At 23.9% G+C, this 25,115-nt stretch overlaps 1 protein-coding gene across 2 annotated transcripts in view; it reads right to left on the bottom strand.

The window, feature by feature from the left end:
- LOC135925883 (lateral signaling target protein 2-like) overlaps positions 1–9,109 on the bottom strand; it is a 30,636-nt gene extending 21,527 nt beyond the window's left edge. For both annotated transcript variants that reach the window (XM_065461439.1, XM_065461438.1), the window contains exon 1: positions 9,012–9,109. In XM_065461439.1, the coding sequence (XP_065317511.1) occupies positions 9,012–9,047 (36 nt within the window). In that variant the 5' untranslated portion in view covers positions 9,048–9,109. The remainder of the gene's footprint in view (positions 1–9,011) is intronic.
- Positions 9,110–25,115: the final 16,006 nt, after the last annotated feature.

Here is a 25,115-nt window from a genome sequence, read left to right as displayed (position 1 = left end):
TAAATATCATATAATATATAATTTTATTTTGAGTTAATATTATTATAAAAGAAATATTTTCATAGCTTATTAAAACATAAATAAATTTTTTTTAATTATAAAAATTAACAAATATATATCCGTAAGAGGGCGTTATATGCGTAAATATGTAAGTATCATTTTAGGAAACCGGAATGATGATTGGATAGCGCTTTTTTTATATTTGGGTATATATACATATGAAAAACCTAAAAATTAAAAAAAAAATTTAGGTTTCTTTGATGTTTAATTTATGAGTAGGTTTAGAATAGTAAAATAATGGAAATTTTCTAAGGTAAATATTGCTGGCGTTATTTATCAAAATCTCTTAATTTTTGTTTTATATGTGTATATTTACGTGCTAAGCATTATCCTAAAAAATTTTTTGAAAATATTATGATTTGACCGTAAGCCAAGCTTAAAACCGACCACTTACTAAATATTCGATTGACCAAATTTACTAGTAATACAATTTGAAAAATGTTGATTTTCGTTTTATATATCTATAAATACGTATAAAACATAATCCCAAAAAATATTTTTAAAATATCGCTATTTGGCGGATAACCGACTCGTAACCGACCAATGACTAAATACTGAATTGCTGGCGTTTTAAATCAAAATATCTTAATTTTTGTTTTATATGTGTATATTTACGTGCTAAGCATTATCCTAAAAAATTTTTTGAAAATAATTTGATTTGACCGATTGCCGAGCTCAAAACCGACCACTTACTAAATATTCGATTGACCAAATTTACTAGTAATATAATTTGAAAAATGTTGATTTTCGTTTTATGTATCTATAAATACGTATAAAACATAATCCAATATCGCTATTTGGCGGATAACCGACTCGTAGCCCACCCAATGACTAAATAATGAATTGCTGGCGTTTTAAATCAAAATTTCTTAATTTTTGTTTTATATGTGTATATTTACGTGCTAAGCATTATCCTAAAAAATTTTTTGAAAATAATTTGATTTGACCGATTGCCGAGCTTAAAACCGACCATTTACTAAATATTCGATTGACCAAATTTACTATAAATTCTTAGTTATAACATTTATATAATTTTTGTATTAACACTTAAAATTTATGCAATACTATTTGCTAAAGTATTTTTACTTTTATTTTTATATAATAAATAAAATCTATAATACTCTCTAAAATTGTGTATGTGCAAATATTTCAGATAATTTTAATTATCTAAGAGTAAGCAATTGAGATTCAAAAAAGGGGCGTTTAAACCCCCTCCCCATGATTATATTCTTTCTAATATTTTTTTATTTTCCTTTATTATTTATATTCGAAATTATTATATTTTCCTGAATATTTTAAAAATATTTGGCATTATTTTAAAAATAAAAAAATTTGAGTTAGTTAGAAGTATATAAAAAATAATAAACAAATAAATAAATAAATACTTTTAAATAATAGCCGTTAAAATTTAAAATTGTTTTATAATTATAAATCATATTTTTGCTATTAAAATGTCTGATCTGTTCTCAAAGTTTTTATTTTGGTAAAATATATATTTAATAATACATTTTAAAATTTTATTATAGGTTAAAGGAAACGTTTATCCGCCAAATAGCGATATTTTAAAAATATTTTTTGGGATTATGTTTTATACGTATTTATAGATATATAAAACGAAAATCAACATTTTTCAAATTGTATTACTAGTAAATTTGGTCAATCGAATATTTAGTAAGTAGTCGGTTTTAAGCTCGGCAATCGGTCAAATCAAATTATTTTCAAAAGATTTTTTAGGATAATGCTTAGCACGTAAATATACACATATAAAACAAAAATTAAGATATTTTGATTTAAAACGCCAGCAATTCATTATTTAGTCATTGGGTGGGCTACGAGTCGGTTATCCGTCAAATCACGACATTTTTAAAATATTTTTTAGAATTATGTTTTACACGTATTTATAGACATATAATACGAAAATCAACATTTTTCAAATTATATTACTAGTAAATTTGGTCAATCGAATATTTAGTAAGTGGTCGGTTTTAAGCTCGACAATCGGTCAAATCAAATTATTTTCAAAAGATTTTTTAGGGTAATGCTTAGCACGTAAATATACACGTACAAAACAAAAATTAAGATATTTTGATTTAAAACGCCAGCAATTCATTATTTAGTCATTGGGTGGGCTACGAGTCGGTTATCCGCCAAATAGAGATATTTTAAAAATATTTTTTAGAATTATGTTTTACACGTATTTATAGACATATAATACGAAAATCAACATTTTTCAAATTATATTACTAGTAAATTTGGTCAATCGAATATTTAGTAAGTGGTCGGTTTTGAGCTCGGCAATCGGTCAAATCAAATTATTTTCAAAAAATTTTTTAGGATAATGCTTAGCACGTAAATATACACATATAAAACAAAAATTAAGATATTTTGATTTAAAACGCCAGCAATTCAGTATTTAGTCATTGGGTGGGCTACGAGTCGGTTATCCGCCAAATAGAGATATTTTAAAAATATTTTTTGGGATTATGTTTTATACGTATTTATAGATATATAAAACGAAAATCAACATTTTTCAAATTATATTACTAGTAAATTTGGTCAATCGAATATTTAGTAAGTGGTCGGTTTTGAGCTCGGCAATCGGTCGAATCAAATTATTTTCAAAAATTTTTTTAGGATAATGCTTAGCACGTAAATATACACATATAAAACAAAAATTAAGATATTTTGATTTAAAACGCCAGCAATTCAGTTCGGTTACGAGTCGGTTATCCTCCAAATAGCGATATTTTTATAATATTTTTTGGGATTATGTTTTATACGTATTTATAGATATATAAAACGAAAATCAACATTTTTCAAATTGTATTACTAGTAAATTTGGTCAATTGAATATTTAGTAAGTGGTCGGTTTTAAGCTCGGCATTCGGTCAAATCATAATATTTTCAAAAATTTTTTAGGATAATGCTTAGAACGTAAATATACACAAATAAAACAAAAATTAAGAGATTTTGATAAATAACGCCAGCAATATTTACCTTAGAAAATTTCCATTATTTTACTATTCTAAACCTACTCATAAATTAAACATCAAAGAAACCTAAATTTTTTTTTTAATTTTTAGGTTTTTCATATGTATATATACCCAAATATAAAAAAAGCGCTATCCAATCATCATTCCGGTTTCCTAAAATGATACTTACATATTTACGCATATAACGCCCTCTTACGGATATATATTTGTTAATTTTTAAAATTGAAAAAAATTTATTTATGTTTTAATAAGCTATGAAAATATTTCTTTTATAATAATATTAACTCAAAATAAAATTATATATTATATGATATTTAATCTGTATCCTTCATTTAATAAAAAAATAATTTAAGTATATTTTAAAAAAAGTTTTAAAAATTTTTATTAAATAAAATATACATAATAAAATTTGATTGATTATGATTAATTGCTTTTTAGCAATTCATTTTAGCAATTCAGTATTTAGTCATACCGGTTTTGCAATACTAAATAAGCGCTACACAGGAGCACTAGAGGGAAGCGGGGTATTGTATTTTATAAAGATATATTTTAATTCAGGTATAAAAAAGGAGGTTGAACAAGTAATGAGAAAATTAAAATAAATATTAAAACATATTTAAAAAAGAAATATCTAACAACCCAGGCTCAACTATAATGAATTGCCCAAAAATAATTATAACCATTTTAAAAAAAATTATTCAAAAATAAAAAAAATATAATTATCATTTTGTATTTAAAAGAAAGATTACTTTAAAATGCTTTTTTAGATTTGAAGCTGCTCGCTTTTGAAAATGAAATACTTTTACTTAACCACAAAAGGCATTTTGCCGTTAAATTTGTTTGATCATCTGGATCAATATCTTTTAGAAGTTTAAAATATTTTTTATGATCTCTAAATCCATAATATCTAAAACTATTTTTTATTATAAAATGAATAATATGACTTACAAGATTTCCCAAAAAATTTTTAATAGAAAAATGAAAAACTTGATGTTTAATATTTAAAATGATTAGATGAAAAACCAATATAAAACTCGCCTCAACATTTATTAATGGATAAATTTAAAAATAAAATTTCATTTTTATTGAATTTTAATTAACAAACATTATTAATATTTAAAAAATAATTTAATTTATACCTTAAATTTAAAGGAGAGCTAGCTCCCACTACCCAATTTTAAAAAGGGAGCTCCAGGTGTTTTTGAAAAAATGTTGCGGCGCTCCCTAACAACGCATTCATCTATTAAGTTATTTTATCAATTAATTTCGATTTCAAGTTTTCATTGGCGTAATATTTACCTATTATTTTCAAATTTCTAGTGGCGTAATTTATCTTCTAGTAAAATAATAATTTTTCTGAAACTCCTTGTCCAACAGGGAAAAAGAAAGTGCAAGCTTGTCCAACGAGATAGAATCTCCGCCATCAAGTAGTAACAGCTTTTATGGAGTTAGGAAAGCCGATTATTAATGCTATTACTGATATATCACAAAGACCTGAAAGAAATATTTCCTTGGAAGCAAGAAAATTATTGGATTCAATAATTATTTCAAATTTTTTTCTCATTAGAATGTATTATTTAATTATACAACTATTTTATGTAATACTTTTCAAAAACATGGCATTGACTTGATTAAGATGAGAATAGCGGAGAGCATTTTATTAGAACTCAAGGAAATTAAGGCTAATGTTGATGAAGAATTTCAATTTTATGTTATTGTTGAGTCAAAAGGAGAGCTATACGTGTTTAATATTTGTCTCCCTCGACTTGTAGAAAATCAGTAGAAAAGTATTATAAAACTATAATCCAAATAAATGAATGGTTTTTAATTCATCATGCAGCACTTACCAAGCTGCAGATATTATTTCCACTAGTGTTAAGTCGAGTCGACTTAGCCGAAAACTGTTTTGGGTCAAAAAAATCGACCCAAACTGACTTGAGTTATGAACTCGCGTCACGAACTTAAGTCGACTCGAGTTATGAACTCAAGTCGTGAAATAATATTCGTCCTCTAGTTATCATTATTAATTAAGATATTTGTTCTGTTTTGTACATTTTTTTACTTTAGACTTCGAACTTGAGTCGTGAATAAGAATTATATAATTGAGTCGACTAGAGGACGAATAGTTCTATGAACTTGATAGACTTTCACAAAAGCCTTCCCAATCTTTTTAGATGATGATAGAAAAAAATAATATTTGTTTGATGCCTTGTTAACTGAATAACTAGGTTTAAAAGATTAACTAAGATATAGTCCAAAAAAATGCTATGGATACTTTGTATAATTTCAAACACATTTTAGATTATATTCCCAATGTATTAAAAGGATTATATATAAAATTTTTTTTTAATTTTTTTCGGCCCAGCTCGGGTGTTTTTTTTTAAAAAATACCCGGCCCGGGTAAAAATTAAAATACGATCCGGCACGGGAACCGGACCTGCAGTTCTCTGAAAAACATACCTAAGAAGTACAACTTCTAAAAGTGAATTGAATGGTTTGGATCTTTTAAATATTTATAGGCATTTGACGCCAAGCAAGGATGAGTAATTGAAAAATTAGCCCAATCCCAACGAAGATTGGATTTTACATTGTAAATGTAATACAAAATACAATTATTCCTAAACTTTTTGTGTATTAATATTTATATTTCCAACATTTAAATTTTTTATACTTTATATATAAATTTTGGAAGTTCAAAAAATTCAAATTTCTATTTTGGGTCATTTAAGTGATTCATGTGGTGATTATATTCTCTTTATATTTTTTAATTCACAATTATTTTATATTTTTTATGTGCCGGTTTATATATATAATTTTTTTATAATTCATATAATTTAAAATTGTGTATTAGAAATAGTTATTAGTCCTAATAAATGTATGCTTGATATTTTTAAATAACAATAATATTTCTCAAAAAAATTTATTATCCCCCCCCCCGACTAAATTCCTTCGCACGCGCCTGGTAAGTCCTAATAAAATTTTTTATAAATTTTAAAATATTAAAAAAGATCAGGGAACCTATTGCAACAGCGCTCACTATTTTAGAAAGTGAGGAAAAAATGCATTTGGGCTATTTGACACCAACTAAAATGATAGTTATTTTAAAGTTAAAAAAAATTAGTGGCCTAATATGGTCAGCCATTGATAGAAGCAATATTAAATGGGATTAATAAAAGGTATTAACCCTATCATTATCAGATTAATTACATATATTTCTTTTAAAGATTTAAACAAATATTTGAAGATCAAAATATTCTATCTGCAATTATACATCAAATATTTGGATAAAACTCCTGCAGAACGAACAGATAAAAAATAGACTTATAGTGTTATTGAAAAAAAGCATTGAAAATCCTAAAAATAAAAATTAAAGAAGTGTTAATTCCGAGATATCCTTCTTTTTTGACGAGGAAGTAGAGGACAGATTGGAGGATGATTACTTATCACAATTTTTTGAAGCAAAAGAGAAAATATTAAATGTTTTTAATAAATTCCCCGCTTTAAAAGAATTGTTTATTAAGTATAATACTGCAATCCCCACATCTGCCCCTGTAGAGCGCGTTTTTAGTATAGCTAATGCTGTATTAACTGCCAAGCGTTCTTGCCTATCATGAAAATTTTGAAAAACAATTGTTATTAAAAATTAATAAGAAAAATTTTTTATAAATAAAAATGTCGTTATTCGCTATATTATATTGTATTTATAATTATATTATCAAAATAAAACTATTATTTTTTAACATGGCTAATATATTGTGTTATAAAATATAAGACATTTATTTAAATTAAATTTTAAAAAAATTTATCATAAAATTTTGAACGGTTCATGAACGTGAACGCGTTCGATTTTTTTTGAAATGTTTACAGCACTAGAAAATACCTTGACGAAGAAAACCAGACTTTGATTACTTTAGAAAAACACACATACCAGATTATTATCTGATAAAGAGAAAAAAACATTGATGAGGATCTGAATGAAGAATCTTTTGAAGATGAACTATTTTAAAATAAAGTTTATTCTTTAATTTTTAATAAATCCCCTCAATTAAATTTTTATTTATTAAATATAATATAACCCTCCTATCTTCGCCAGTTGAACATGTATTTAGCACAATGTAAGATATTGAGCACTCTTGTTTATCTGATCAAAATTTTGAAAATCAATTGTTATTTATTTATTTTAAATAGATTTATAATATTTTTAAAGTTTTTTATAAAAATAGAAAGGAACATCCAAAGTTTTATTTATTTTAAATCTTTTTAAATAATAACGCCAATTTTATTATTTATACTTTAAATAAAAGAATTTTTTTAAATATGGTATCTAAATTATGGAAATATTTTACAAAAGACAAAGATAATTTTGCAAATGTGTTATCTGCGGAATTCTAATTTCACGGGTAGGAATAATAAAATATTCATTTAATACTACCAATATCCGTAAACATAAAGCTAATACAAAAAGAATGAGAAATATTAGAAGAAACAAATCAAATTTTTAAAAAAATAGCCCTGAATGTCAGCCAACAATATCAGCAATTCTTAATAAAACAAATATTTGGAAAAATTTTGATACTAAATTATATATATTTTTTATCTATTATATTGTAATTTTATAAAAATTATAGTCTTTAATTGTAGAAGTAAAAAAATTAAATAAAACATAATTCAATTTTTTGCATAAAAAATATTGATTTCTTAATTATATTTGGTTCAAAGGGGGGTGGTGAAAAATTAGTATAAATATTGGATCGGTTTTGAACCAATATCAAATTGGATCAGTGAAAAATATGTGGATCAGCACAGCCCTAAAAAATATATAATTACTTTTATTATAAAATTTAAAAGAAAAAGAAAAAGGGACATATTAATCACAATGTTATATTTCTTAAAAAGAGTTAGACTGAACAACATTTAGTTTTATATGAATTCATAAGCTAGAGTAATAAAAGGGTTATTATTAATGTTTCTTCTTAGATTTCTATAAGCATTCTCAGCAATTTTCTTTTGCATTTATAAGCACACAAAGATATTATAAAAGAATATATAAATAAGTAATACTTATTTTCAAAGGATATTAGGTAGTAATTTTTTTTAAAAATTCACTTTTTAAAAAATTATATTTGATATAAAAATTTTTAATTTAAAAATAATTTTTCGTCTTTTTAGTCTGTTTTATAGTCATAAATGTGACTGTATTTCAGTAGTGGATAGATGTCTGATTATCTATATTATATATCTAAGATATCATGTTTCAAAAGGATATGCAACAACAAAGTTAGATTATAAATATTCTTGGTAGTAGTTGCCTCATCAGTTTTATGAATGCAATACACATCTAAAGACTAGTAGGAATTTTTAGGCAAGGTCTAGAGATGATGCTAATTACCTTACAAAGACACCAGCTAGAGACCAGTAAAACAATATTTTTTTTAAGCACATGCCTGCCCATAGCAAATTTGAAAAAAGATAAGGAAGAAATACAAACTTAAATATTTTACCTTCTTCTCTAATTTAATGTTGTGAGCAATAACTTTGACAATTCAATATTTATCTATTTTATTCTATTTATTACAAAATCTGATATGAAAATAATTTTTTTTAAACTTTTTTTATTTATTGATTTTATATATTGTGATATTCAATCAGGTAATAAAGGAGGTATAGGAAAGAAAATACATTAATATTTTTGGGCAATAAGTCAGGTCTATATTTTATTATGTTACCACAGCTTGGTCCAGCAAGATTTTGTAGCACAATTTATTAAAGTGTCAACAGCATATGTTTAATACTAGTGTTCTTAGAGAAATATTAGAATTACTATAATTATACCAAACTGGTACATGCAATGTTTTTGTTTTTATTTACCCCTTTATGTTCAGCAAATTTAAATAATTGTTAATTTTTTTAGATCATTTTAAAATTATCTAATAAATAAATTATTTGTTAAAAATTTACTTTAAGCTTAATAAGCCATTTCTTCATTGTAAACATTTCATCCGTTTACTAAAGTTTGTATTAAAAAAAGATAACGTGTAACAAACCTGTCAAATTAGACAGGTATACAAATCCTTGTGACAAAGAATGGTTTAAACAATGACATTGTCATTGGGTTTATCATATTGGATAATAGGCACAAATAAAAATTCACTAAGAATCTAATTAAATTTCTTTAAGTACTTTATATACAATTCATTTGATGCTATTCTTTATTTAAATTATAATATTGATTTACGAAAAATATAACATATATATATTATTTGTATTTATTATTGATTTATAAGATTAATATTTTATTTTCGCGATACATATTAATTATAATAATACAATTATTTTATTTGATGTAAATATAACATAATATATATTATTTGTATTTTTCATGATATATATTTACATTATTAATTTATATACTTTAGTGAATTAAATTTAAATAAAGAAATATATTTAGAAATGGATAGTTTATATTTATTAAGGAACAACATAATTATAAGCAAAAATAAAACATAAAAGACATAATTATAAAAATACAAAAGAAATATAGAATTGATTTCTATAAAAAAAAATATTCATGTATTTTTGAATTAATCTGGCTTCTAGGAAACCTGCATGTTATAATTTATTATTCATTATTTTGTTACTTTTAGAAGATGCTTTGGAAAATTAAAAATTGATGGTATTGCTCCCTCTCTTAATTGAACATGATTTGTAACAGATGGAATAAATGAATTGAACATAATTTACTATATTTTGTTACATTGAAGTTCTCTCTCTTCACAGCATGGGTCCACTTTTGTAATAATATTTTATCTTTCATAGGAAATCTGCCATAAATATTTTTACAAAAGAATAATTAATTTGAGATATCATACTTATGAAAGGAAATTTTGCTTCCTCAGCAATATACTACCATTTTAAATCTTTTAGTAATTAAAAAATATTAAATTGAATTCTTATAAAAGATATTCATTATTAAATAATAAATTACAAATGTTAATAAAGAGCAGAAATATTTCAAGTTAAATATTCAGTAGTGACCTTTATTTGATTCATATATACTATAATATATAAGGTAAATAATAAATTGGTGTTTAATTAGGATATAAATATATTATAAATATAAACATAATAAAAATATACCTGAAATTTATGAAATTATCATATGCTTCTTTCGTAAAAGCAATGACATTAAAACTATAGACTGCCGATTAATGTATTTGAAGTGTCAAAAATTGAATTGAGTAGCGGGCATTTTGTGTTTGGATCTTTTATGTAAGAAACATATGATAATTTCATAAATTTTAGGTTTATTTTTATTATATTTTATATTTAAAATCTTATTTTTTTACTAGATGAATAAAAAACATTTTATAAACATTTGCAGTTTATTACTTAATGAATATTTTTAATATTTTATTTAATCAATATAAAATAAAATCTGTATAGTAATAAGAATATAGTTAAAAATTTTGTAATATCTAGAGAAGTAAGGATTTCTTGTTTTCTTTAATACCTCATTAATATCTTTAAGATTTTTCAAATATATATCTTATCAAGTTAGAATGAATATTTTTTATAGGAATTAATTTAATATTATTCAACAACAAAAATCAAAGTGAGGAAAGATATATGATTTGAAATTTATTATAAAATTTAATATATTTTTTATATTTTAAGAAAATGATAATATATTGTAGTGCATATGGCTGTAACCAGAAATATTGTTCAGGAAGTAAAATTTTCTTTCATAAGTATGATATCTCAAATTAAATATTCAGAATTAAATCTAAAGATGCAGCTTATATTAATAACCTATTTTTTCTTGTAAAAATTATTATGTCAGATTTTGCTATGAAAATATTTAATATGTGATTTGGAATTTTAGAAATTACTCCAAAAACAAAGTTGAACATATATGATTTTATTGATAAATGAATTATATAAAATAAAATTTAGATATAATTTCTTTTGTATTTATTTTTTTAGCAAATAAAAAGAGGTTATATTTTATAATTTATGAGTCTTTTTATATTTTATTTTTGCTTTGAATTATGTTATTCCTTAATAAATATAACTATCCATTTCTAAATATATTTATTTAAATTTAATTCACTAAAGTACAAAAATCATTAATCAATATGTATATTGTGAAAAATAAAATAATCTTATAAATTTTTACAATAATAAATACAAATAATATATATATTATTTATTTCTAATAAAATAAATGTATTATTATAACTAAAAGTATATGGTATAAAGTGTAGTTTTTTCTTACAAATAATCACCATAATTTTTCCTTGACCTATAAATATTTAAGTTAAATAACATATTTTATAATACTTGATTTATGCCCTTAAAAAAGTACAGTTCTGTTAAATTTTTGCCTAAAATCTAATTTTAATTTTTGATTACATTAAGCAATAATCAAAATAGTATAACCATAAAGCTCTAAAAATGTTTTTTATTCATCTAGTAAAAAAATTAGGATTATAAATATAATATATAATAAAATTAAACCTGAAATTTATGAAATCTCATATGTTTCTTACGTATAAGCTCTAAACACAAAATGGCTGCTACTCAATTCAATTTTTGCCACTTCAAATTTGATCTTAGCATTACGATCGGCAGTCTATAGTATTAATGTCATTGCGTAAAAGATACAAACACAAAATGGCCACCAGTCACTTCAATTTTTGCCACTTCAAATTTGATTTTAGCATTACCATCGGCAGTCTATAGTATTAATGTCATTGTTTATTATATTATGCATACAAAATAAATTGGCATATAAATAATTAAAACCATACAAGACATTTCTAAAAATAATATTTTTTAATACAAAATCTATATATTACTGTATAAAGTATTTTCGATTGCTGATATAAAAAAAATTTTGCGTCTAAAGAATTACAAGTGATAAAAAAGATTAATTAATTCATACATATGCCTCATTTTATAGGTTTTAAAAACCACATAATGCAATAATATAATTCTTAGCAACTTACATTGACAAAAGGTTATCAAACTAATATAACTCTTTGTTTATTTTAGACAATATTTTATATATTAAATTAATAAGGAAAAATTTATAGCGATATACCAAATCAACAATTTTTGAAGAAGAGAGTATAAACGACCAATCAAAATCATAAAACTATATGGTGGTTAGAGCTTCCTTTTAGATGACATCATGGAAGTTAGATTAATAATCGAGAAAATAATCGTGAGATATTAAATTTCTAAAAGATTATCTTCCATTTTAAATGATATTTAAATGACTTGACTACACAGTTGACGGTTATTGTTTATCTAAAATATGCAATTATATGCTCTCAGCCGTTGTTGTAATAATCTTAAATTACATAGCAACACAAATAATAGATACTGGTTAATTTGCAGTAATAGCCATGACACTCACGATGTAAACTTATATCAGAATTTATTATGTTGGATAAATTGATAAAATATAAACACTAAAAATCTTTGGAAGAAATAATTATGCAAATATATTGAAGCCTGGAGTTATTTATACAGTAATGCCATATTAGAAATGAAACATTTTCTAACTATAAAATAAGGAGATATGATAAAAAAATTAAGATTTTATGTCGCAGCACGTATATTATATCTTAAAATAGTAGTAGTTTGTAATAATATCAAAAATATACTTGTATTAAAAATATAACTCAAAACTGTTTTTCGAAAAAGAAAAAAATAGCTTTCCTAAAAACACGTAAAAAAGTGAAGAAAAGATATCAAATTTTTTACATCTATTGCAGGATGAATAATAAAATGTTTAATTTTTAAATTATTATATAACCAAATAGATGGCGTATAATGCTTGAATGCAAATTGATATCATATCTATTATCAAAACCATTTATTAGTAAAATTATTTACTATAATATTAACTGTAATATATTATATAACTGTCAAATACGTTTATATTTTATAACTAACTGTGTGTAATATAGGATTATAAACTATATCTCTATTTATTTACTTTTTATAAAGAAATCTCTTATACTTATTTGGAAATTGAAAAAATTTTTAGGAATAGGTATGATAATTTAATTTAAAAATAAATATACAGTTGATTAGTCATTTTGAACTCGGCTAATTACAATATTAAATTTGTTAATTTTCAAATAATATGATTATATTTATTTAATTAGGGTTATAAAATAATTTAAATAATAAAAGTCAATTAAACTTATGTTAAATCTAAATTACTAATTAGTGAGTTATTGATATTATATTTTTAATACATAATTTGATTGCAAGCTGACATAGTGAAAATATAATTGATATGTATTAATCTAATCTAATAATTAAAATAGTATTCATTTAATAAAAATTTAAAAATTATTTCTAAATAATAAAATTAAATCTATATATTACTTAATGGAATTATAAAAGAAATCATTCAGGGAGATATCAAAAAAATTTATTTTTAGTTCAAGGGGATATTAATGAGTCATTAAAAAAAAAATTTCTTCAAGGGGCTATGCAAATTTTTCAGGGGGCTCGAGCCCCTACGCCCTCTGCTAGCGAAGCCACTGTCGGAAGCTTTTGGTACTCGTTGCTATAAAAGGACATTGAAATTTCCACAAAATATGATGTGAATTGCAGTATAAGATTAAACGGGCAGTAGACGTTATATATTGTGGACAGAACCATAAATACTATGAAATATCAATCAATATTAGGTCATACCTTGGTTGGTTTAATTGACAATTTATTCTATATAGAAATTCTAATTTCGGTAGGATAAAATCTCATGTCAACATCCAAATCGGCTAAAAATGGTTATCAATAACAATATGACTTTATCATTGCTAGCAGCAACTTTGCCTTATCCTCTATTAAATACTTGGAATTTTATATTATAATTAAAAAAATATAATTATTTCTTTATTACAAAGATAGGCAATTATTATATCAAAAACTGCAACTTACATTTTAAAATAAGCTTTTTTATAACTTTTTAGGGCTGTATTTAAATCAATTACACATTTTTATTACATAGTTTTTCTGATAAATATTATTAATATTTAATGTTTTTTTAATTATCAAATAAAACGCTTATATTTAATAAAATTTTAAAATATAAAATTAAAATGTTTTTACCGATTTTTGAAGATAGTTTCAGGTTAAATATAATATTAAGGTGGTTGAGTAATTTTCACTTGCAACTTGATTCTTATAGAAATTTTTTTCTGGATTTTCTGAAGCCTGTAATTATTATTCACCGGCCTGTATAATATTTTTTGAGGGCCATTTTTTAATAAGGAAGGACAAAAATTAGGTTAACAATCAGGTTTTAAAATATCTTAAATTTTCGAGAGGCCTGTAAAAATACCTTTCACTATGCCAGCTCGCACGGACATATGCTTGAAACAAAAATATTTAAGAAAGCCCTAGACTTTAAAATTTATCAACCCAGATAAGCTCAGTGATTAAAAGTTTATAAATAGGAAAGCAATTAATTTTTTTAATTTATAAAACCCAAAATATTTAGTTTATGAATGAATGGACTTTGTTATTTTAATAAAAACTTCATGTATCAAATTTTAAAACAACTTTTACAAATTGAAATATTAATTGGATAATCAATTAATCCCCATATCAATTATTACTCATTTTGTCTCGAATAAATTTTTATGTGCTAAAGGCTATTTTAAATAATTTTTTAACTACATGAATCATTTTGAATTAATAATTATATAATAAATGTATGGAGATTTCTACTATGTCTATGTAAATTATTATTTACTTACGATTAAAAATTTTATAAATTGGTTGGTAAAATTTAAGCTATGCAGTGAAAACTGCTTAATAGCATATCGCTTTAGTGCTAACACTTTTTCGAGAATAATTCTGCATTTTATATAAATCCACAATGACATAATGTTAAAATATTTTTATAATTTTAAGTTAATTACGAAATATCAGATAATTGCGAAGCGGTAATTTTTGAACTGGAGATTAGCATTAAATTATTAAAAAATTATTTTTAAATTTACCATTGGGATTACATCTTTCCTTTTTCTTTTCCTATTAACACCTGATTTCAATCCAAGATGGTAACTGTTCATCTTTTGGAAGAATATAACCTAACAAATGAAATGAAATTTTGATGTCTATGGATTCAAATATTCTTAACTCACTCCTTATCATGAATATAATTATTCAAGACTAAAAAACAGATAAGATATATATTTCTATATAACATTAATTATTAAATTACTATTACAATATCGGAAAGGGTAAGTTCCACTCATTTAGTTAAACTACAACTGGGTACAAGGTTTGTTGGTATCCTTGAGAAAAAAAAATCGGCATAATTTTATGAAGGGTGGGCCTTCATAAAATTCACGTTCGCTCATTTAGGGCAGGTCTATGACCAACGTGCTAGATAAGATAATTATTTTGATAAATTGGTAACATCGACGAAAATAGTAAAATTTTATTGCCATATTTCTACAATTTATAAAACGGAATCAAATAAAAGAGCCATATTATCACAATACCTTACAAATTAACAACACGCAACTAAGAAAATCAAGAAATGTAACTTCCCAAAAACAAAGGCAGCATTATAAATTTGGGTTACACAGATGGGGAAGAAAATTGCAGCCTGGTGGCCTTATCATTCTAGAAAAGGATATAATTTACAGCTAAACATTTGAAGAAATAGTTTTAAATAACAATCTACAATTTTTAAAAATTTTAGTTGGCTATAGAGATTTAGGAAAAAAAACAAAATAATAATTTCAAACACTGCAATTAAAGAGGAAGTGCAGATCTTGGAATTTTTTTTTAATATGAATAATAGAATTAATCTTATTTTCTAGAAGGGTAAGATAGTGCAGAAAGTGAGTATGTAAATAATGTTTTAGATGAGATATCTGAACTTTATTATTCACATAACAAAAGCAAAGTTATGAATGTATATGACATTTTTATTTAGTATTCATAATGCTAATTTGAAAAATAAATAATCATTAAGAAGGCTAGAAGTCATTGAAGAAAAACAATTATTTAAGCATAATGCTATCTAAACATTAATTAAAAAATATTTCAAACCAGTTAATTAATTTCATAAAATTTATTTTTCTTTATTAAATATAATAAATAAAATATCATACTTGTAATTATGATTTTGAAATTTATTAATGTTAAAAAGTTTTTTATAGTTGATTCATTGATTTCCGTGCCTATGATCGTATGGACACTTCATCGTAAAGTTTCGTCCAATTCTGTGATTGGTTCATTAAAGTGCGGGAAAAGTAATAGTTTAAAAATATTTTTATTTATAATCATTGTATGGAAATTAAAACGGTATCAAACAACATCAAAATTCTTCTTGAGAAAATAATTAATCCCAATATAATTCAAAGTTAACAATCTAGATATAATCAATTTACTAATGTAATTTTAGAAAACAAAATTACTAATAAAAAATCCAAAAGAGGACCTGATATTCTATGTTTTAATGATTTGGAATATACAATGCATAGAGTAATTAATTCCAAATCATATTACCGATGTAGAAAAAGAAGTTGTTCTGGATGCAGGGTTAGATATTCTTCACTTGAAAACGTGAGTTTTTCTTAAATAATAATTAATGGGGGACTTCGCCCTCCATACCCCCCAATTTGCGGACCTTTGGCCCGCTTTTGCCCGGCCTTCGGCCGGGGTAATTGATGTATCATACTCATCTAAGTTAATATGTTATATTTAATATAACAAGATTTTAAAGACAATGAAAATTCTTTATTGATTTACTAATAACAATTATGATATATAATTTTCTCATGTTTATAAATATAGCATAATATTAATTATTATATTTTATGGATGATTTTAAAAGAGGCAATAAAAATTTCCCATCGGCACTGTGGAGATAGGCTGTGCATGAATAATTATATTTTGTTTAACCATAAGTTCAGCTTCCAATGATGACGTTCTTTTCGCCAAGCAGTAGTCAATAGACTGAATATTCTCTTTGATGAAGCATTAGAATGCGGAATAGAAAATAAAAAATTGCATATTTTCTCTATCAATGGTGAGTTTTTATTAGAAAGAAAATCCATCCATTTTTCTTGGGTATTCATGTGATAGTTTTTTGATAATTTTTCTTCATAATAGGAATTAAATTGTGATTATTCCTCAAAGAGAATTTCTGTATCTATGTTTGGTATTTTATAATTACTAATAATTTTTTTTAATTGTTCAAAATCTGGACATTATTTTAATGTCATAGGGCTAAGATATTTCCATATATTATCTATAATATCCTAACGTTTTACATATTTTATAATATTTTTTATAAATATCTTTGTTTCATTTTTGAAATTTATTGCCTTTCTACACCATTATTATGTTGTAATATATTTTTAGAAATGTTCCCATAAAAATTTTGTAGAATTTTTAAATTTAATGAAATCTTTAGTTTTAAGATAAAATCATGATATATTGCTAATACATCTTCAGATTGCAATTGTAAATTTATGTTATTGACTAAAGTGTCAACGTTAAGGACAACACCTAAATATGCCTCTACAAAATCATCTCCAAAAATTATTTTAAAAATTGGTGGGGTTGCTGATAATGATAAAAAATATTCTTTAAGGGGTTGAAAATACTTAAGCATCCGCTTAATCGCTGGGATTAATGTAAGCCAGCATGTTGGAACATGGCGAAGTGATTCTGACCATTCTAAATTGCACCATTCTACCAATTCTTTTAAAATTGTAACTCTTTTTGTCGAGTTGCTAAATTCATTATAGCATTTAATTACTATACTCTCAATATCATATTTAAGAAAAATTAAGGCCTTTTTAAATGAATTGTGAAGAATGTGGCATATACAACCCATTGGTATAATATTATTACTATGGCCTTTCAATTCTGTCCAAATACATTAATTTTTCCCAAAGTTTACAGAAGCGTTATCTGCACAATAGGCCGTGACATTAGCAATATTAAGTTCAGCGAATTTTAAATTTTCTAGCAAGCATCTAGATATGTCTTTAGGGGTTTCACTGTCGGACGAAAATTTTTTAAGTAATTAAACATTTATTCCATTCTTTTTGTTGAAGTATCTAAGTAATAAGGGAAATGTTTTTATATTACCTTTATTCTATGAATCCCTTAGTATTGAAAACTGATGATTATTTTTTAGATCTTTTATAATATTTGCCCTTAATTTATTTCATTTAAAATTTTACGAGTTTTAATATAAGATTTATAAAATCCATAAAAGAAATGTATAATTATTTAAATTCATATTATAATTACACTTTTGATAAACTTTCTAAAAATTGAATTTCTGTTGTGGGTAATCAATGAATATGATTGGTTAGTTGGACTATTAACAAATACTACAATTTTTTTAAATATTTTAAAATAAAATTAATTTAAAATTTTATATTTGTTTTTAAAAATATTTTGAAAAAATTTAAAAACGTGAGAAAAAGTGTGAGACTAAGTGTGTTTATTTTAATTTACTCAAAAAACGTGAGCAAAGCGTGAAGTGTGAGAAAACGTGGGTAAGTAAAAAATTAGGTATGAAATCGTGAGAATCACAGCTAAATCGTGACATCTGGTAACCCTGTCTGGATGGGGTATTTTCCAATCAGTAAGTTCACAGAAACTCAGGATCATACCTTAGAACAATGAAAATCCCCTATTGGTAAGTTTTTTTTATAGATAATTCACTATAACACCTATTATTTAGTCACTAACCTTCTACTTATGTCTGATAGTCAACCAATAACTCAATTCCAATTATCTCAACAAATTATACAACCTTCATTATCAAGTATCAGCTAACTCAATCTTAAATTCTAGCAACGCCCAACATGCAGTCTGCTAATACCATATCAAGTTTCACAAAATAAAATTTCTATAATCAATTTTTTTAGACAATATGTTTACTCAGTCTCAGTTCTTTGTTAAAAACTCTCAACCAACTTCAACTAATATCATCAATTATTATCTTTTTATATTCATTACTTTAGGTAATATGTTTGCTCAATCTCAACCCCTAGTAACACCTAACATGCAACCCTTAATGCCATATCAAGTTTAACAAATTATCAAATTTTATAATCATTTAATTATTAGGCATTATATTACCTCATAGGAATGACTCTAAAAAAACAAATTCCAAATATATCCTAAAAGGAAGAAATTTGGAAAAGCTGACTACACAATATAATAATCATATTATTAATAAATTGGAATTGCTGATAAATCATCAGCTTATATTAAATTAGTATACAATTCAAATGTATTTGATAATATTTAATTTATATTTGTTTTATACATGTTGAATAATTTATATTTATTTTAATCATATTTCTTTGTTTTATTATATATTTTAAATAATAAATATTTGTCTTAAACATTATAAATAATAAATATTTGTCTTATACATTATAAATAATCTATATTTGAATAATAAAATGCTTCTTAATTTGCTGTAGAAATTGAATCCTATAATAACATAAATACCTTTCCAAATGATTCAATAACATTTTTACCATTCCAAACCTGTTAAATATAATAAATAATACATTAAAAATTAAATTTTTACCAATCCAAATGAATTAATAACATTTTTACCTTTCCAAATGAATCAATAACATTTTTACCATTCCAAACCTGTTAAATAATACATTAAAAATTAAATTTTTACCAATCCAAATGAATTAATAACATTTTTACCTTTCCAAATGAATCAATAACATTTTTACCATTCCAAACCTGTTAAATATAATAAATAATACATTAAAAATTAAATTTTTACCAATCCAAATGAATTAATAACATTTTTACCTTTCCAAATGAATCAATAACATTTTTACCATTCCAAACCTGTTAAATATAATAAATAATACATTAAAAATTAAATTTTTACCATTCCAAATGAATTAATAACATTTTTATCACTTCAAACTTGTTAATCTCCATTATGAACGAATTGGACGAGTTGGACGAAAAATATGAGGAAGTGTCTTACGATCAAAGGCATCCCCCCCGATTCATTGAATATAATCGAAATTTAGTTTTTAGGAATTTCTTTTATTTAAGATACATGTCAGAATTCCCTAATAATATAGAATCCACAAGCCTTTCTTAACCGACTAACTAAAATTTAGACCAGTGGCGTTGCTAGGGTGGGGGGAGCAGGGGCTCGAGCCCCCTGAAAAATTTGAATAGCCACTTGAAGCAAAAATTTTTTTTTTAATGACATTAATATCCCCTTGAACTAAAAATAAATTTTTTTGATACCCCCCTGAATGATTTCTTTTATAATTCCATTAAGTAGTATATAGATTTAATCTTATTATTTAGAAATAAATAAGACTATTTAAATTTTTATTAAATGAATACTATTTTAATTATTAGAAGATTAATACATATCAATCAGGCCCGTACGCAGGAATTTGGTCTGGGGAAGGGGGGGGGGGTTATAAATTTTTTTATTAAATATTATTGTTATTTAAAAATATCAAGCATAAATTTATTAAGACTAATAACTATTTCTAATACACAATTTTAAATTATATATTTCATATTTGTTAAATAAAAAGAATAAACCTTCATAAATTGATTTTATTTAATTTAGCGTATATATTTTATTGGAATAAGAGTATCGCCTCTGATAGCGATACTCTGGCGATACTCTGAGTTAAAATTTTGTTAACTTTCTCTTTATATTTTTTTTTATTATTATAAAATTAAATTGAATCAAAAGTTTATATAAAATGAAAAAGTGATTTTTACAATTTCGTTAATGTAATAAATATCATCAGTCATTTACATAAAAATTAATACATCTGTTAAAATAAATCACTTTATCAAATAAAATATACATTAAAAAAGTGTACAATACAACATGCCACCCATTACTAAACCCAAGTGTTAGGGGTGATTGAAAATATATGACCAATAATATACGAAATATAAATACACATCTGACGTTTTTCATTTACTCCAAACTATATATTTAAACATTCCGCTTATTTTGGTGTCTATAAAATTTTCGCCGAAAATAAATTATCTTGATCGACTTTATAATAAGAATTAAGAAATGCGGCTTTATGTCCATAGGAGGACGCCGTTTGATTCGTCTCACGAATAAGAATAAATAAATGCGGTTTTTTTTTGTCCAAAGGAGGACGCCGTTTTAGTCGTCTTACGAATAAGAATAAAAATATTATATAATTTCTCCTGCTACAATTTCTCTGTAATACCGTAAATTTATATTTCCCCAATTTGCATAAAGAATAGAATATATTTTTTTAAATATTTCATCATAATTTTCTCCAATTCGAATACAGAATATAATGTAAACAATTTATACTCAAAATTTTCATCCACATCTCCCCATTATTATCGGTAAATCATTTAATATAATTTCGAATATGATTAAACATTATTTGAATATCCTGGAATAATTTCCTTATATTCTTGAATAATTTTATATAAGGATTTAAATTTTTTTTACGAAGTAAACATAACGTATACAATATCTTTACTAAAAAATGGTTTTTATAGGAATTTCATTTCTTTGAAAGAATACCAATGAATAATGTCATAGATAATATAGAAGGTTAGGTAAAGATTTCGAATAATTTGATGCATATATTTTATTCCGCTATTACTTTAATAATAATATTCACTTGAAAACCTCCTCCCAACAAAACAAATATCGAATAAGATCCTTTATGAAATTCTCTTTTTTTAATATTTATTATTTTATTTTATCTTAATAATATTAATTCCCAATTTTGGAATATTTATCTTTTTTTATTTTACCTTTATAATATATTAATTCCCAATTTTGGAATATTCATCCTTTTTTTATTTTACCTTTATATATTAATTCCCAATTTTGAATATTTTTATTTTTATTTTACCTTTATAATATATTAATTTCCAATTTTGGAATATTCATCCCTTTTATTTTACCCTTATAATATATTAATTTCCAATTTTGGAATACTCATTTTTTTTATTTTACCTTTATAATATATTAATTTCCAATTTTGGAATATTCATTTTTTTTATTTTACCTTTATTATATATTAATTTCCAATTTTGGAATAATTTGCCTATAGTGGCCTTCTCTCAAAGTCGAATACAAATGAGAATATACTGCACCTGAAAGAGTGATCATTTCGCCGCATTGATAATATAGTAGGTTATAAAATTGCGAACTGTGACCGCATTAACCCAGGTTCGAATCCTGGTCACGGCACCATTTTCATATTTGTTGAATAAAAAGAATAAACATTCATAAATTGATTTTATTTAATTTAGCGTATATATTTTATTGGAATAAGAGTATCGCCTCTGATAGCGATACTCTGAGTTAAAATTTTGTTAACTTTCTCTTTATATTTTTTTTTATTATTATAAAATTAAATTGAATCAAAAGTTTATATAAAATGAAAAAGTGATTTTTACAATTTCGTTAATGTAATAAATATCATCAGTCATTTACATAAAAATTAATACATCTGTTAAAATAAATCACTTTATCAAATAAAATATACATTAAAAAAGTGTACAATACAACAATATAAATTATAAAAAAATTATATATATAAACAGTCACATAAAAAACTATAAAATAAATGTGAATTGAAAAATATAAAGTGAATATAACCACCATATGGATCACTTAAATGCCCAAAATAGAAATTTGAAATTTTTAAGCCTTTAAAATTTATATATAAAGTAAAAAAATTTAATGTTGGAAAGTTGGAAATATAAATATTAATACACAAAAAGTTTCTGAAGAATAATTGTATTTTGTATTATATTTACAATGTAAAATCCAATCTTCGTTGGGATTGAGCTAATTTTTCAATTACTCATCCTTGCTTGGCGTCAAATGCTTATAAATATTTAAAAGATCCAAACCATTCAATCCACTTTCAGAAGTTGTACTTCTTAGGTATGTTTTCAGAGAACTGCAGGCCCGGTTCCCGGGTCGGATGGTATTTTAATTTTTTAAAGACACCTGGGCAGGGCGCAAAATTTTTTAAAAAAAAACAGCCGGGCCGGGCCTGATTTTTTAAAAAAAAATTATCCGGGCTCGGCTATATATTTTAAATCTAAATATTTGAAATTAGCTATAAAAATAAAAAATAAATATAATTTCTTTAAAAAAAAAAACCGGGCCGGGCCGAAAAAAAATCTAGGCCGTGCCTTGCAAATTGTATCTCTGCAGGGCTCTGTTATTCTTCTTAAAAAAAGAGAATGTTCTCTCATTAGTTTACTAATTGCTAATATATATAATTTTAATACATTGGGAATAAAATCTAAAATGTGTTTGAAAATATACAAAGCATCATAGCATTTTTTGGGACTATATCTTAGTTAATCTTTTAAACATAGTTATTCAGCTAAAAGACATAAAACAAATATTATTTTTTTTCTATCACCATTTGAAAAAGATTGGGAAGGCTTTTGTGGAAGTAATATCTGCAGATTGGTAAGTTCTGCATGATGAATTAAAAACCATTCATTTATTTGGATTAAAGTTTTATAATACTTTTCTTCTGATTTTATACTAATGTTTTGACGATGAGCTTGCCTTGCTGCAAATCGAGTGAGACAAATATTAAACACGTATAGCTCTCCTTTTGACTCAACGATAACATATAAAATTATTCTTCATCAACATTAGCCATAATTTCCTTGAGTTCTAATAAAATGCTCTCCGCTATTCTCATCTTCTTAAAAGTCAATGTCATGTTTTTGAAAAGTATTACATAAAATAGTTGTATAATTAAATAATACATTCTAATGAGAAAAAAAAATTGAAATAGGTATTGAATCCAATAATTTTCTTGCTTATTTGGAAATATTTCTTCAGTAATAGCTTTAATAATCGGTTCTTCTAACTCCATAAAAGCTGTTACTACTTGATGGCGGAGACTCCATCTCGTTGGACAAGCTTGCACTTTCTTTCTCCCTGTTGGACAAGGATTTTCAGAAAAATTATTATTTGACTAGAAATATGAAAATGGTAGATAAATAATACGCCACTAGAAATTTGAAAATAATAGGTAAATATTACGCCAATGAAAACTTGAAATCGAAATTAATTGATAAATAACTTAATAGATGAATGTGATAAATAAATGTAATTAAATATATATTTAATATGAGATAGGAATAAATATTAACAAATATAAATTAATATAAACATTAATATTTTTAAAAATCCGGCATCTGCATTTTTTAGCTTTGGGGCTGCTACGCCAATGATATCAATTATATTTTCACTATGTCAGCTTGCAATCAAATTCTGTATGAAAAATATAATATCAATATCTCATTTAGTATTAATTTATCTTTAACAGAAGTTTAATTGACTTTTATTATTTAAATTATTATATAACCCTAATTAAATAAATATAATCATATTATTTGAAAATTAACAAATTTAATATTGTAATTAGCCGAGTTCAAAATGACTAATCAACTGTATATTTATCTTTAAATTTAATTATCATACCTATTCCTAAAAATATTTTTAATTTCCAAATAAGTATAAGAGATTTCTTTATAAAAAGTATATAAATAGAAATATAGTTTATAATCCTCTATTATACACAGTTTGTTATAAAATATTAGATAAAATACCACTTTTATAAAGGTATTTGACAGTTATATAATATATTACAGTTAATATTATAATAAATAATTTTACTAATAAATGGTTTTGATAATAAATATGGTAACAATTTGTATTCAAGTATTTAACGCCATCTATTTTTTTACATTATAATTTAAAAATTAAACATTTTATTATTCATCCTGCAATAGATGTAAAAAATTTGATATATTTTCTTCTCTTTTTTACGTGTTTTTAGGAAAGCTATTTTTTATTTTTCGAAAAACAGTTTTGAGTTAAATTTTTATTGATATTATTACAAACTACTATTATTTTAAGATATAATATACGTGGTGCGACATATAAAATCTTAATTTTTTCATCATATCTCCTTATTTTATAGTTAGAAAATG

The sequence above is a fragment of the Gordionus sp. m RMFG-2023 genome, chromosome 3 (assembly GCF_954871325.1).
Source record: "Gordionus sp. m RMFG-2023 chromosome 3, tfGorSpeb1-WG-v2, whole genome shotgun sequence".
In the NCBI taxonomy this organism is placed as follows: domain Eukaryota; kingdom Metazoa; phylum Nematomorpha; class Gordioida; order Chordodea; family Parachordodidae; genus Gordionus; species Gordionus sp. m RMFG-2023.
This window is presented reverse-complemented; position numbering and strand designations above follow the sequence as displayed.